General features: G+C 60.2%; 1 protein-coding gene across 2 annotated transcripts in view; it reads right to left on the minus strand.

Annotated features, from left to right (window-relative positions):
• Window positions 1-7149, minus strand: part of ZCCHC7 (zinc finger CCHC-type containing 7) — a 152685-nt gene extending 145536 nt beyond the window's left edge. Inside the window, exon 1 of one of the 2 annotated variants that reach the window (XM_075931250.2) lies at window positions 6914-7149. In XM_075931250.2, coding sequence (XP_075787365.2) covers window positions 6914-7003 — 90 coding nt within the window. In that variant the 5' untranslated portion in view covers window positions 7004-7149. The remainder of the gene's footprint in view (window positions 1-6913) is intronic. The other variant, XM_075931249.2, reaches the window with a different exon arrangement.
• Window positions 7150-15180: the final 8031 nt, after the last annotated feature.

Below are 15180 nucleotides of genomic sequence, written 5' to 3' on the forward strand. Positions count from 1 at the left end.
CTTTTATTTAATCTTTGTAGTGGTATTACTTAATGCTAAACTATTTAAGGACAAAGGCTGTGCTGAAGAAGCTATACAAAATAAAGATGTGTGGTACTGTTTTATGGAGTATGCACAAGAGAAAGCAGAACTACTCATCTTTTTTCCCCCAAGAACAAACAACAAAACAAAAAACCAGCATTCAGATATTCTGTTATAGAAAAATCAATGGTCTCAGGGAACTGCCAAAATTAACTTAATCCCCACACCTGCTTGTTCAGATTTAAATCGTGTGAGATTTGGATAATGCTATAAGAGTCCAGACTAGAAAAATCTCTATTCTAGATATCTACATTTAATTAAATAGTCTATATAACTACACAGTTCATGTATCGTGAATAATACTGCTATGACAACTGCAGATGTGCAATGTATAATATCTATTCAACTTACTGAACTGGTATTTTTTAAGTTTTAAACTATTCAAACAACCTTTCAGATAGCTGTAAATTCAAATAAAATCTTGAAACAAACATATTTAAATTAAAAACAAGATGTATTTAAATTGAAATCATTTTAGTTCATCCTGCAGCAGAGCTGACACTGGATGTATAAGCGACTTTCATTCCAGTTTCAAACCTATTTAAATATTTTAGAGCATGCCTCTGTGTCTGTTTGCGAGTTTGTCTGTTCAAGAATCCCTCCTAAACAGTAAGAGCTCAGGCCACCAAAATTTGGGAGGCAGCTTTTTCTTCTCCTAACTTAAAGCAAGGTCAGGGGTTGGTTGTGCCAGGACAACCGGAAGCTCCAGCAAAAGGAGTTTTCCATAGCATGGAAAGGGCGGGGCTGCTTTCAGAGGGATGTGAAATGAGTGTGGGCGTGGGGGGGGGGGTGCAGCAAACCTGCAGGGGAGAGCTATCCTGCAGCGTGTTCACTGGGGAAGCCATACTACCAACGGAATGGCCAGCAGGGCTGAAGCTCTGCCATCTTGCCTGCCAGCACACTGGTAAGTAGTCTCCCTCCTACAAACCCTCCCGTATCCCGGCCCTTGGCCACAGGGAGGAAGGTCCCTGGTGGCTGGGGGGGGGGGGGGAGAGAAAAGGCCTGTACTGCATGGAACCGCCCCTGCCCTGAGCCCCTCCTCACCTCTCACTCTCACACTGCCTTAGTCTCCTGCACTCCCCCCACCCCCAAATCCCACCACCCAACACCCCTCTGCTCTGGAGCTGGGCAACGCTGAGTAAGTCTGCTAGTAGCATAGAAGTAGATGGAGGGCACCATGCGGTTGACGCTAGTGGATAAAGGGGCCCTGCCATTATGAGGGCTGCAGAGGCAAAGGGAGGACTGCTTTCATTGCTAACCAGCACCGATCCAAACAAGGAACAAACAACATGAGAGACTCAGTGCTCTTCCTTTTAATGTTAGTTTTCTAGCATGTGTGTAGTTAGTTCACATGGAGAAAAATAATTTGGGTGAATACTGCTTTAAACAAGCAAAAAATTGAGTCTGAGACATACCTGGCATCAAACAGAATCATCAGACACAGAGATATGCATAGTATGTTGGAAAAGAGTTAAAATGGCTTAAAGGAACTCATGCCTCACCAGTCTATTAGAAGTCTCTGAGGGGTGAATTATCATGTGGATGAGGATGACCCAGCGGATAGCATGTATTTGGACTTGCATAAAGCATTTGACAAAGGCTACATCTAGACTGTGTTGCTATTTCTGGATACCAGAAGTATCCCGAAATAGCAACACTGAGTCTTTAAAAGTGCCCGCTGTTTCCTGAAAGAGTGGGCGTGCTATTCCAGCGTCCCTGTAACCCTTGTTCCACGAGGGTTAAGGGATTTGTTGGAATAGTGCCTTATTTTGAAATTTGGCGCTGTCTACACAGTGCCAAAGTTCAAAATAAGCTCTTTCGCTTAGCTTATTGTGTTGCTTATTCCAACAGAAGGGCTCTGTCTAGATGCACCCAAAGTCTCACACCAAAGGCTTTTAAGCTAAGTAAGCAGTCATGGATGAGAGGGAAGGTCCTCTCATGGATCAGTAACGGGTTAAAAGACAAGAAATAAAGGCTAAGAATAAATGGTCAGTTTTCACAATGGAAAAATTGTCCTCCACCTTAGCTCAATGCACGTGGTTCTGGATGCCCCATCTCAAAAAAGATACATTAGAAATGGGAAAAGTACAGAGAAGGGCAACAAAAATGATTAGGGATATGGAATACTTCCATATGAGGAGGGTGAAAAACACGAGGACTGTTCATCTTGGACAACCGGTAGCTAAGGGGGATATGATAGAGATCTATAAAATCAAGAATGATGTGGAGAAAGAATAAGGACATGTTATATGTCACGTCTCATAAGACCCAGGGGTTGCCTAATGACACGAATAGGTAGCAGGTTTAAAACACACAAAAGGAAGGCATCTGGCATTGGCCACTCTTGGAAGATGGTATTCTGGGCCATGCTGTGGACCTGGTCTGACCCGGTTTGGGCATTTTTATATAAGGATAAACAACAACAGGAATGATTTATAGTGATCTTAGGGACCTTATCTTTCAGAGATAGTTTTTAAGTGGAGGTTTCACTTTATTATATACAATTCAAGAATCTTTATTTTGAGTGGTTTGAAAGTTCTCTCGCTTTGGAGGAAACTTTTTTCCACCATGATCGTAGAATGGGTGCAATTCTATTGAAATCAGCTGACTTGCTCCTTTACCTCAAGGATGAATATGACTTGAAGCCTTTAGCACAGCTCTCTGCCAACAGTCAGTCCATATGATGAACTTATAAATAATGCAAAATTATTCCAGAGCAGAAGAAAATAGAAATGGAGATTTTCAGGACAGCAAATGGGGAAGGAGAGGAAAAGGGATAACTCAGCTAATGTCTATGCTAAATATATGCAATCATGTTGTTTGTCGTATTCATACGCAGGAGACACAAATGTAATTTTATTTGAACTATATTAATCTTTTCTCCCCCTCCAAGTGCCTCCTCCTGACCTCTCTCATAAAAGACAAAGTTCTATGGTTGAAACTGCCAGGGACCCACTACTCACTCTTTTCCTGAACTGGCTAGGGACTTACAGATTTGGCACTCATGTAGCAATTAAAGAACTAGACACTTATAAACTAGCACAAAACACAAGCACTTTTTTAATATCAAGCAGCTCCAAAAGGTAAGGCATTTAGTACCACTAACATTTATTATGGCACAAGATGGCAGAGCCTGGCCCACCTCAGCGTAAATAAAGACTGCAGGTGCCAATATGAGATGCACCATCTTGAGCCAAGCAGTGGCTACTTAGATCAAGAGGGAGTACTGCCTGCTAGGATCCCACATTCAAGGCCAGCTGCAATACAATGATTTATACTTTTTCTATGTTATGATATGTGACGACCTGGGGAAGGGGCATGCAGTGGGGAGATGACGCTGGGCAGGATGTGATGAAGCAGGAGGGGGGCACTGAGGCAGAGGACATGGAGTGAAAGTGGGGTTCTCCAGGGACTGAGACAAAGCGTATGTGGTGAAGAGGAAGCACTGGGAGGGAAGTCTGAGGAAACTGGCATTTGGGCTCTGGGGAACAAGGGAGTGAAGGGGGCTTTAGGAGAAAGTATCTTGGGGGCAGGCACAGGACTCTGGCTGGATAGGGAGAACAGGCCGGGGGAGGCGTCTGGCCGGACATGCGGCCCAGAAAGGGGGCTCAGAGTCACGGAGAAGGGCTGATCTGGCCAGGCACTGTCACAGGACGAGAAGGGACAGGAGAACAGCCATGGGATGGGGACTCTGGCAGACCAAAGGTATGGAGACGGGGTTGATGTGTGGGTTCTGACTGAGCAGAGAACATGGAAGAGAAGGGGGGGGCACCTCTGGCCAGGCAGAGGCATGGGGAAGAGGCGGCTCGGGAGCATTCCAGGGAGACTGGCTAGGGATCTAAGCGACTAGTCAACTATCCAATAAGCAAAAACTTATCAGATAGTCGACTACTTCCTCAACTAGTCGCCCCCCCTCCCCACTGCCTCAAGGAGAGACAGCAAGGGGGAGGGGGGAGCATGAGCCAGCTTAAAAGCCAGTTCCCCCTGCACCGTCTCCGCAGGGGACAGGGGAGTAGTGGGAACCAGAAATCAGCTGATTCCCTACTCACACCCAGTCCCAGACACTGCTTTTAAAATGTATTACGAGCCTGTCGGACCGGGAGCTAACCCCACTGCCCCTGCTTATCAACTAGTCCAACAGTCGATGGAAAATCCATTAAATTAAACATCCCTAGCTCTGGCCAGACAGGAGAAGCTGCTTGGAGAGGGGGAGCGTCTGGTCAGGCAGGTGCATGCAGAAGAAAGGACTGGAGGGTGCTTTAGGGGGCCCTCTGGCTGGCAGGAGGCACAGAGAAGGGAGTCGGGGGGTTTAGCCAGGCAGGGACAAGTGGCGGGGGGGGGGGGGGGGGAGGGCAGGAGAAGAGAGAGGCTTGAGGGTGTCTGGGTCTCTGGCCAAATGGAGGCTCAGAGAACAAAGAGTTCAGGGAGCCCACTAGCCAAATGGGGGCTCGAAGGACGGGGGGGGGGGGGGGGGGGGGGGGGGGGGGAGAGGGAAGAGCTCTGGCCAGCTGAGAGCTCTGACCAGGGCACAGAGAACAGGAAATTGTGGGGGAAGCTCTGGGTTCAAGGGGGCACACTGGCCAGGTGGAGCTGGGAGGACAAAAGGTTTGGGGGGTGCTGGCAAAGGGAGGCTCGGAAGACAGGAGGCTCATGGGGGGGGCGCAGAGAAAGGGCTCCAGCCAGAGCGTTCACAGAGAGCTCCAGGGAGGTGCTTGCTGGGCCAGGAGGAAGGGGGCTTGGAGAAGGTACATGAGGCACAGAGGACGTGGCTCAGAGGGGGGGCTCTGGCCGGGCATGCAGGACAGAGTTCGGGGGACAGGGGCCCTCTGGCCAGGTGCGCAGGAGACGTTGGAGAAGGGCTCTGGCCAGGCGCTCAGGATAGCTGGGGCGGGGGGAGAGGCGCTCTGGGCGGTCACTCAGGAGAGTTATTGGGGGGAGCTACAGCTGGGCCCGCAGGAAAGTTCTGGAAGGGGGCTCTGGCCGGGCACACAGAACAGTTCTGAGAGGCGGAGGGGGGAGCTATGAAAAGTCACCAAGAGAGTCTGGAGGGGGAGAGGGGAGCTTTGGCTGGGCGCTCAGGAGAGTCGGGATGGGAGGGGCTCTGGCCGGGCATGCAGCACAGCTCGGGCGGGAGGGGGTCCTTTCTGGCTAAGCACACAGTATAGATCTGGGGGGCCTCTGGCCGGGTGCACAGCTCGGGGGGGAAGAGGCCTCTGCCCAGGGGCGCAGCACAGCTCGGGGGGGCCCTTTTGGCTGAGCACACAGGACAGTTGGGGGGGCCTCTGGCCGGGGGCACAGCACAGCGGGTGGGGGCTCTGGCTGGGGCACAGTACAGTGGGGGGGCCCCCTGGCCTGGCACACTGGAGGGGGCCTCTGGCCAGGGTGCAGCACAGTGGGGGGGGGGGGCTCTGGCCTGGCACAGAAGTGGGGGGGTCAGGCCAGGGCGCAGCACAGTGGGGGGGGCCTTTGGCCCAGCACAGTATGGGGGGTCTGGCCTGGGGCACAGCACAGTGGGGGGGGCCTTTGGCCCAGCACAGTACGGGAGGGTCTGGCCTGGGGCGCAGCACAGTGGGGGGGGCTCTGGCCCAGCACAGTACGGGAGGGTCTGGCCTGGGGCGCAGCACAGCGGGGGGGGCTCTGGCCCAGCACAGTACGGGGGGGGGGTCTGGCCTGGGGCGCAGCACAGCGGGGGGGCTCTGGCCCAGCACAGTACGGGGGGGGGGGTCTGGCCTGGGGCGCAGCACAGCGGGGGGGGGGGCTCTGGCCCGACACAGTGGGGGGGGGGTCTGGCCTGGGGCGCAGCACAGTGGGGGGGGCTCTGGCCCAGCACAGTACGGGGGGGGGGGGGGTCTGGCCTGGGGCGTAGCACAGTGGGGGGGCCTCTGGCCCAGCACAGTACGGGGGGGGGGGTCTGGCCTGGGGCGTAGCACAGCGGGGGGGGCTCTGGCCCAGCACAGTACGGGGGGGGGGTCTGGCCTGGGGCGCAGCACAGCAGGGGGGCTCTGGCCCAGCACAGTACGGGGGGGGGGTCTGGCCTGGGGCGCAGCACAGCGGGGGGGCTCTGGCCCAGCACAGTACAGGGGGGGGGTCTGGCCTGGGGCGCAGCACAGCGGGGGGGCTCTGGCCCAGCACAGTACGGGGGGGGGGGTCTGGCCTGGGGCGCAGCACAGCGGGGGGGGCTCTGGCCCAGCACAGTACGGGGGGGGGTCTGGCCTGGGGCGCAGCACAGCGGGGGGGCTCTGGCCCAGCACAGTACGGGGGGGGGGTCTGGCCTGGGGCGCAGCACAGTGGGGGGGGGGGGGCTCTGGCCCAGCACAGTACGGGGGGGGGGGTCTGGCCTGGGGCGCAGCACAGTGGGGGGGGCTCTGGCCCAGCACAGTACGGGGGGGGGTCTGGCCTGGGGCGCAGCACAGTGGGGGGGCTCTGGCCCAGCACAGTACGGGGGGGGGGGGGGGGGGGGGTCTGGCCTGGGGCGCAGCACAGTGGGGGGGGCTCTGGCCCAGCACAGTACGGGGGGGGGTCTGGCCTGGGGCGTAGCACAGTGGGGGGGCCTCTGGCCCAGCACAGTACGGGGGGGGGTCTGGCCTGGGGCACAGCACAGTGGGGGGGCTCTGGCCCAGCACAGTACGGGGGGGTCTGGCCCGGGGCGCAGCACAGTGGGGGGGGGGCTCTGGCCCAGGGCGCAGCACAGTGGGGGGGGCTCTGGCCCGACACAGCAGGGGGGTGCCCTGACCCAGCACAGCGGGGGGGCTCTGGCCCAGCACAGTACGGGGGGGTGCCCTGACCCAGCACAGCGGCTCTGCGCTGCCGCCGGCGCCTCGCTCACACTCACAGACTCGCTGCCGGCTCCAGCACCAGGAAGCACCAACCAGGAAACGCCGCCACCGGAACACGCGCCGGGAACGCCCGAAACCCCGCCCATTGCCCCGCCACTTCCGGCGGAGAGCGGGCGCGGCGGTGGCGCGTGGCCGGGCGCGCGCGCACGCTGGCGAAGCGCGGTCCCGGCGCAGGCGGCCAGCGCGCCACAGGCCTCTTCCTTCAGCGCGCGGAAGGGAGCGAAAGGCCGAACCGCCAAAAGAACTACTCTTCCCAGCAGCCCATGCGGCCGCTCACGTGCCACTTATGAGGCGGGACCGTTAGGTTCTCTCGAGGCGCGTGGCGCGAAACTGGCGGTTTTAACCGTTGCTCGGTGGCACGCGCCGGGAGCGCCAACCGCTCGCTCGTCTCAGGGCCCCCCCCCCCCCCGCCTGAGTCTGCACAGAGCCTGCCCCCCACAACGGGGCTGCCCCACAGTGACAGAGCAACCCCCCGCCTGAGTCTGCACAGAGCCTGCCCCCCACAACGGGGCTGCCCCCCAGTGACAGAGCAACCCCCCGCCTGAGTCTGCACAGAGCCTGCGTCCCCCACAACGGGGCTGCCCCACAGTAACAGAGCAACCCCCCGCCTGAGTCTGCACAGAGCCTGCGTCCCCCACAACGGGGCTGCCCCACAGTAACAGAGCAACCCCCCGCCTGAGTCTGCACAGAGCCTGCCCCCCACAACGGGGCTGCCCCACAGTGACAGAACAACCCCCCGCCTGAGTCTGCACAGAGCCTGCCCCCCACAACGGGGCTGCCCCACAGTGACAGAGCAACCCCCCGCCTGAGTCTGCACAGAGCCTGCCCCCCACAACGGGGCTGCCCCCCAGTGACAGAGCAACCCCCCGCCTGAGTCTGCACAGAGCCTGCCCCCCACAACGGGGCTGCCCCCCAGTGACAGAGCAACCCCCCGCCTGAGTCTGCACAGAGCCTGCCCCCCACAACGGGGCTGCCCCCCAGTGACAGAGCAACCCCCCGCCTGAGTCTCCACAGAGCCTGCCCCCCACAACGGGGCTGCCCCCCAGTGACAGAGCAACCCCCCGCCTGAGTCTCCACAGAGCCTGCCCCCCACAACGGGGCTGCCCCACAGTGACAGAACAACCCCCCGCCTGAGTCTGCACAGAGCCTGCCCCCCACAACGGGGCTGCCCCCCACTGACAGAGCAACCCCCCGCCTGAGTCTCCACAGAGCCTGCCCCCCACAACGGGGCTGCCCCCCAGTGACAGAGCAACCCCCCGCCTGAGTCTGCACAGAGCCTGCCCCCCACAACGGGGCTGCCCCCCACTGACAGAGCAACCCCCCGCCTGAGTCTCCACAGAGCCTGCGTCCCCCACAACGGGGCTGCCCCCCAGTGACAGAGCAACCCCCCGCCTGAGTCTGCACAGAGCCTGCCCCCCACAACGGGGCTGCCCCACAGTGACAGAACAACCCCCCGCCTGAGTCTGCACAGAGCCTGCCCCCCACAACGGGGCTGCCCCCCACTGACAGAGCAACCCCCCGCCTGAGTCTGCACAGAGCCTGCCCCCCACAACGGGGCTGCCCCCCAGTGACAGAGCAACCTCCCGCCTGAGTCTCCACAGAGCCTGCCCCCCACAACGGGGCTGCCCCCCAGTGACACAGCAACCCCCCGCCTGAGTCTGCACAGAGCCTGCCCCCCACAACGGGGCTGCCCCACAGTGACAGAACAACCCCCCGCCTGAGTCTCCACAGAGCCTGCCCCCCACAACGGGGCTGCCCCCCAGTGACAGAGCAACCCCCCGCCTGAGTCTGCACAGAGCCTGCCCCCCACAACGGGGCTGCCCCCCAGTGACAGAGCAACCCCCCGCCTGAGTCTCCACAGAGCCTGCGTCCCCCACAACGGGGCTGCCCCCCAGTGACAGAGCAACCCCCCGCCTGAGTCTCCACAGAGCCTGCCCCCCACAACGGGGCTGCCCCACAGTGACAGAACAACCCCCCGCCTGAGTCTCCACAGAGCCTGCCCCCCACAACGGGGCTGCCCCACAGTGACAGAGTAACCCCCTGCCTGAGTCTCCACAGAGCCTGCCCCCCACAACGGGGCTGCCCCACAGTGACAGAGCAACCCCCCGCCTGAGTCTCCACAGAGCCTGCGTCCCCCACAACGGGGCTGCCCCACAGTGACAGAACAACCCCCCGCCTGAGTCTGCACAGAGCCTGCCCCCCACAACGGGGCTGCCCCACAGTGACAGAACAACCCCCCGCCTGAGTCTGCACAGAGCCTGCGTCCCCCACAACGGGGCTGCCCCACAGTGACAGAACAACCCCCCGCCTGAGTCTGCACAGAGCCTGCGTCCCCCACAACGGGGCTGCCCCACAGTGACAGAACAACCCCCCGCCTGAGTCTCCACAGAGCCTGCCCCCCACAACGGGGCTGCCCCCCAGTGACAGAGCAACCCCCCGCCTGAGTCTGCACAGAGCCTGCCCCCCACAACGGGGCTGCCCCCCAGTGACAGAGCAACCCCCCGCCTGAGTCTGCACAGAGCCTGCCCCCCACAACGGGGCTGCCCCCCAGTGACAGAGCAACCCCCCGCCTGAGTCTCCACAGAGCCTGCCCCCCACAACGGGGCTGCCCCACAGTGACAGAACAACCCCCCCCCTGAGTCTCCACAGAGCCTGCCCCCCACAACGGGGCTGCCCCACAGTGACAGAGTAACCCCCTGCCTGAGTCTCCACAGAGCCTGCCCCCCACAACGGGGCTGCCCCACAGTGACAGAGCAACCCCCCGCCTGAGTCTCCACAGAGCCTGCGTCCCCCACAACGGGGCTGCCCCACAGTGACAGAACAACCCCCCGCCTGAGTCTGCACAGAGCCTGCCCCCCACAACGGGGCTGCCCCACAGTGACAGAACAACCCCCCGCCTGAGTCTGCACAGAGCCTGCGTCCCCCACAACGGGGCTGCCCCACAGTGACAGAACAACCCCCCGCCTGAGTCTGCACAGAGCCTGCGTCCCCCACAACGGGGCTGCCCCACAGTGACAGAACAACCCCCCGCCTGAGTCTCCACAGAGCCTGCCCCCCACAACGGGGCTGCCCCCCAGTGACAGAGCAACCCCCCGCCTGAGTCTGCACAGAGCCTGCCCCCCACAACGGGGCTGCCCCCCAGTGACAGAGCAACCCCCCGCCTGAGTCTGCACAGAGCCTGCCCCCCACAACGGGGCTGCCCCCCAGTGACAGAGCAACCCCCCGCCTGAGTCTCCACAGAGCCTGCCCCCCACAACGGGGCTGCCCCCCAGTGACAGAGCAACCCCCCGCTTGAGTCTCCACAGAGCCTGCCCCCCACAACGGGGCTGCCCCACAGTGACAGAACAACCCCCCGCCTGAGTCTGCACAGAGCCTGCCCCCCACAACGGGGCTGCCCCCCACTGACAGAGCAACCACCCGCCTGAGTCTGCACAGAGCCTGCCCCCCACAACGGGGCTGCCCCACAGTGACAGAACAACCCCCCGCCTGAGTCTGCACAGAGCCTGCCCCCCACAACGGGGCTGCCCCCCAGTGACAGAGCAACCTCCCGCCTGAGTCTCCACAGAGCCTGCCCCCCACAACGGGGCTGCCCCCCAGTGACAGAGCAACCCCCCGCCTGAGTCTGCACAGAGCCTGCCCCCCACAACGGGGCTGCCCCACAGTGACAGAACAACCCCCCGCCTGAGTCTCCACAGAGCCTGCCCCCCACAACGGGGCTGCCCCCCAGTGACAGAGCAACCCCCCGCCTGAGTCTGCACAGAGCCTGCCCCCCACAACGGGGCTGCCCCCCAGTGACAGAGCAACCCCCCGCCTGAGTCTGCACAGAGCCTGCCCCCCACAACGGGGCTGCCCCCCAGTGACAGAGCAACCCCCCGCCTGAGTCTCCACAGAGCCTGCGTCCCCCACAACGGGGCTGCCCCCCAGTGACAGAGCAACCCCCCGCCTGAGTCTCCACAGAGCCTGCCCCCCACAACGGGGCTGCCCCACAGTGACAGAACAACCCCCCGCCTGAGTCTCCACAGAGCCTGCCCCCCACAACGGGGCTGCCCCACAGTGACAGAGTAACCCCCTGCCTGAGTCTCCACAGAGCCTGCCCCCCACAACGGGGCTGCCCCACAGTGACAGAGCAACCCCCCGCCTGAGTCTCCACAGAGCCTGCGTCCCCCACAACGGGGCTGCCCCACAGTGACAGAACAACCCCCCGCCTGAGTCTGCACAGAGCCTGCCCCCCACAACGGGGCTGCCCCACAGTGACAGAACAACCCCCCGCCTGAGTCTGCACAGAGCCTGCGTCCCCCACAACGGGGCTGCCCCACAGTGACAGAACAACCCCCCGCCTGAGTCTGCACAGAGCCTGCGTCCCCCACAACGGGGCTGCCCCACAGTGACAGAACAACCCCCCGCCTGAGTCTCCACAGAGCCTGCCCCCCACAACGGGGCTGCCCCACAGTGACAGAACAACCTCCCGCCTGAGTCTGCACAGAGCCTGCGTCCCCCACAACGGAGCTGCCCCACAGTGACAGAACAACCCCCCGCCTGAGTCTGCACAGAGCCTGCGTCCCCCACAACGGGGCTGCCCCACAGTGACAGAACAACCTCCCGCCTGAGTCTGCACAGAGCCTGCGTCCCCCACAACGGGGCTGCCCCACAGTGACAGAACAACCCCCCGCCTGAGTCTGCACAGAGCCTGCGTCCCCCACAACGGGGCTGCCCCACAGTGACAGAACAACCCCCCGCCTGAGTCTGCACAGAGCCTGCGTCCCCCACAACGGGGCTGCCCCACAGTGACAGAACAACCCCCCGCCTGAGTCTCCACAGAGCCTGCCCCCCACAACGGGGCTGCCCCACAGTGACAGAACAACCTCCCGCCTGAGTCTGCACAGAGCCTGCGTCCCCCACAACGGAGCTGCCCCACAGTGACAGAACAACCCCCCGCCTGAGTCTGCACAGAGCCTGCGTCCCCCACAACGGGGCTGCCCCACAGTGACAGAACAACCTCCCGCCTGAGTCTCCACAGAGCCTGCGTCCCCCACAACGGGGCTGCCCCACAGTAACAGAGCAACCCCCCGCCTGAGTCTCCACAGAGCCTGCCCCCCACAACGGGGCTGCCCCCCAGTGACAGAGCAACCCCCCGCCTGAGTCTCCACAGAGCCTGCCCCCCACAACGGGGCTGCCCCATAGTAACAGAGCAACCCCCCGCCTGAGTCTCCACAGAGCCTGCCCCCCACAACGGGGCTGCCCCCCAGTGACAGAGCAACCCCCCGCCTGAGTCTGCACAGAGCCTGCGTCCCCCACAACGGGGCTGCCCCACAGCGACAGAACAACCCCCCGCCTGAGTCTGCACAGAGCCTGCGTCCCCCACAACGGGGCTGCCCCACAGCGACAGAACAACCCCCCTCCTGAGTCTCCACAGAGCCTGTGCCCCCCACAACGGGGCTGCCCCCCAGTGACAGAGCAACCCCCTGCCTGAGTCTGCACAGAGCCTGCGTCCCCCACAACGGGGCTGCCCCACAGTGACAGAACAACCCCCCGCCTGAGTCTGCACAGAGCCTGCCCCCCACAACGGGGCTGCCCCCCAGTGACAGAGCAACCCCCCGCCTGAGTCTGCACAGAGCCTGCCCCCCACAACGGGGCTGCCCCCCACTGACAGAGCAACCCCCCGCCTGAGTCTGCACAGAGCCTGCCCCCCACAACAGGGCTGCCCCCCACTGACAGAGCAACCCCCCGCCTGAGTCTGCACAGAGTCTGCCCCCCACAACGGGGCTGCCCCCCAGTGACAGAGCAACCTCCCGCCTGAGTCTCCACAGAGCCTGCCCCCCACAACGGGGCTGCCCCCCAGTGACAGAGCAACCCCCCGCCTGAGTCTGCACAGAGCCTGCCCCCCACAACGGGGCTGCCCCCCAGTGACAGAACAACCCCCCGCCTGAGTCTGCACAGAGCCTGCCCCCCACAACGGGGCTGCCCCACAGTGACAGAGCAACCCCCCGCCTGAGTCTCCACAGAGCCTGCCCCCCACAACGGGGCTGCCCCACAGTGACAGAGGAACCCCCCGCCTGAGTCTCCACAGAGCCTGCCCCCCACAACGGGGCTGCCCCACAGTGACAGAGCAACCCCCCGCCTGAGTCTCCACAGAGCCTGCCCCCCACAACGGGGCTGCCCCACAGTGACAGAACAACCCCCCGCCTGAGTCTGCACAGAGCCTGCCCCCCACAACGGGGCTGCCCCACAGTGACAGAGCAACCCCCCGCCTGAGTCTCCACAGAGCCTGCGCCCCCCACAACGGGGCTGCCCCACAGTGACAGAACAACCCCCCGCCTGAGTCTGCACAGAGCCTGCGTCCCCCACAACGGGGCTGCCCCACAGTGACAGAACAACCCCCCGCCTGAGTCTCCACAGAGCCTGCCCCCCACAACGGGGCTGCCCCACAGTGACAGAACAACCTCCCGCCTGAGTCTGCACAGAGCCTGCGTCCCCCACAACGGAGCTGCCCCACAGTGACAGAACAACCCCCCGCCTGAGTCTGCACAGAGCCTGCGTCCCCCACAACGGGGCTGCCCCACAGTGACAGAACAACCTCCCGCCTGAGTCTGCACAGAGCCTGCGTCCCCCACAACGGGGCTGCCCCACAGTAACAGAGCAACCCCCCGCCTGAGTCTCCACAGAGCCTGCCCCCCACAACGGGGCTGCCCCCCAGTGACAGAGCAACCCCCCGCCTGAGTCTCCACAGAGCCTGCCCCCCACAACGGGGCTGCCCCATAGTAACAGAGCAACCCCCCGCCTGAGTCTCCACAGAGTGAATGGTCGTAAAAGGCGGTCCCCGAGTTACGAATGCGACCCGCGCTTACGAACAGTGCGGTCGCAATGTCACTCAATGGGGTCCGACTTATGAACATTTCGAGTTACAGCCGAGTGTTTGGTCCGTTACCCGTTCGTAACTTCGGGACCAGCTGTAGTGACAGATTACAATGGTCTCAAGTTGCAGTGAGGGAGGTGTAGGTTGGATATTAGGAAATACTATTTTACTAGGAGTGTGGTGAAGCCCTTAAATGGGTTCCCTAGGGAGTTGGTGGAATCTCCATCCCTACAGGTGTTTAAGTCCCAGCTTGCAAAGCCCTGGCTGGGATGATTTAGTTAGGGTTGGTCCTGCTTTGGGCAGGTGGTTGGACTCGATGACCCCCAACCCTATGATTTTTTGATTCTACCTGTTCTGTTCATTCCTTCTGGGGTACGTGGCATTGGCCACTGTTGCAGTACAGGATAGTGGGCTACATGGACCTGTGGTCTGACCCAATAGGGCCGTTCTTATGTCCTTATGATGCTAAATAACCAGAAAAATCAGACCATAGGCTTCTCAAGTGGGGCTCCCATCATTCAATGGATATTTTCAACCTTAATTTCTTTGCCTCACTTCCCCATCTGTAAAATGGAAATAAGATCACTCTCAGTTCCAGTGATGCTGTGAGAATAAATAAATGTTTGTGAGACACTCAGACACTCTAGTGATGAGCCCCAGTGTCAAGGAAATGAATCATTCTGTTTGCAGAGCAGCGTTTGAATAGTGTGCAGTAAATAATGCATGGGGCCACACACCGAGTGATGAGAACACAAACTATTGAATAAATGCTCATCAGTTGAGCACCGCCCATACTGTACACTGAATGAGGCAACTTTAATTCTGTCATTTCCTAACTTCTGAGTGCTTGACTTTGCACCTTAATAAATGTTTTAACATGATTTCTGACTCAACACTAGCCACACTGATTACAATGAGCAAAATACCTCTTTGTCTGTTGAATAGCTAAGCAAAGCAGAAGCAAATTGTATTTATATAGTCACACCCAACGTTTCTCCCCCACCTTTCAGACCCTGCTTACACGCACAAAATAACTGATGACATAAAATAAATGTATATTCCTTTCATAACAAGCTTTTAAAAGTTCCTTATAAAAATGGAACCATTCCTCCACTTATCCATCTTTGTTGCTTATTACTATCAGAAATGAACTGAGTTACAAATACTGTGGGGTCAATGAATGGCCATTCTGTCACTACCTTCAGTAGGAGTAGGATCCTGCAAATCATATCCTGGGGGATCTCATAGTTTTAGTGGATTATTTAAATCTCCACTTCATTGACTATGTCGGGTAAACTACTTTACATGGCTCCGTCGATGGAGCCATGTAGTCTAGACACACCCCAAAGGCTTGTGAAAAATCCTGCTGAAGGCAGTAAGTCCAAAGCATTCATATAACTCCTCTGCTAC

Source organism: Pelodiscus sinensis, chromosome 6 (assembly GCF_052426305.1).
Source record: "Pelodiscus sinensis isolate ZL-2025 chromosome 6, ASM5242630v1, whole genome shotgun sequence".
In the NCBI taxonomy this organism is placed as follows: domain Eukaryota; kingdom Metazoa; phylum Chordata; order Testudines; family Trionychidae; genus Pelodiscus; species Pelodiscus sinensis.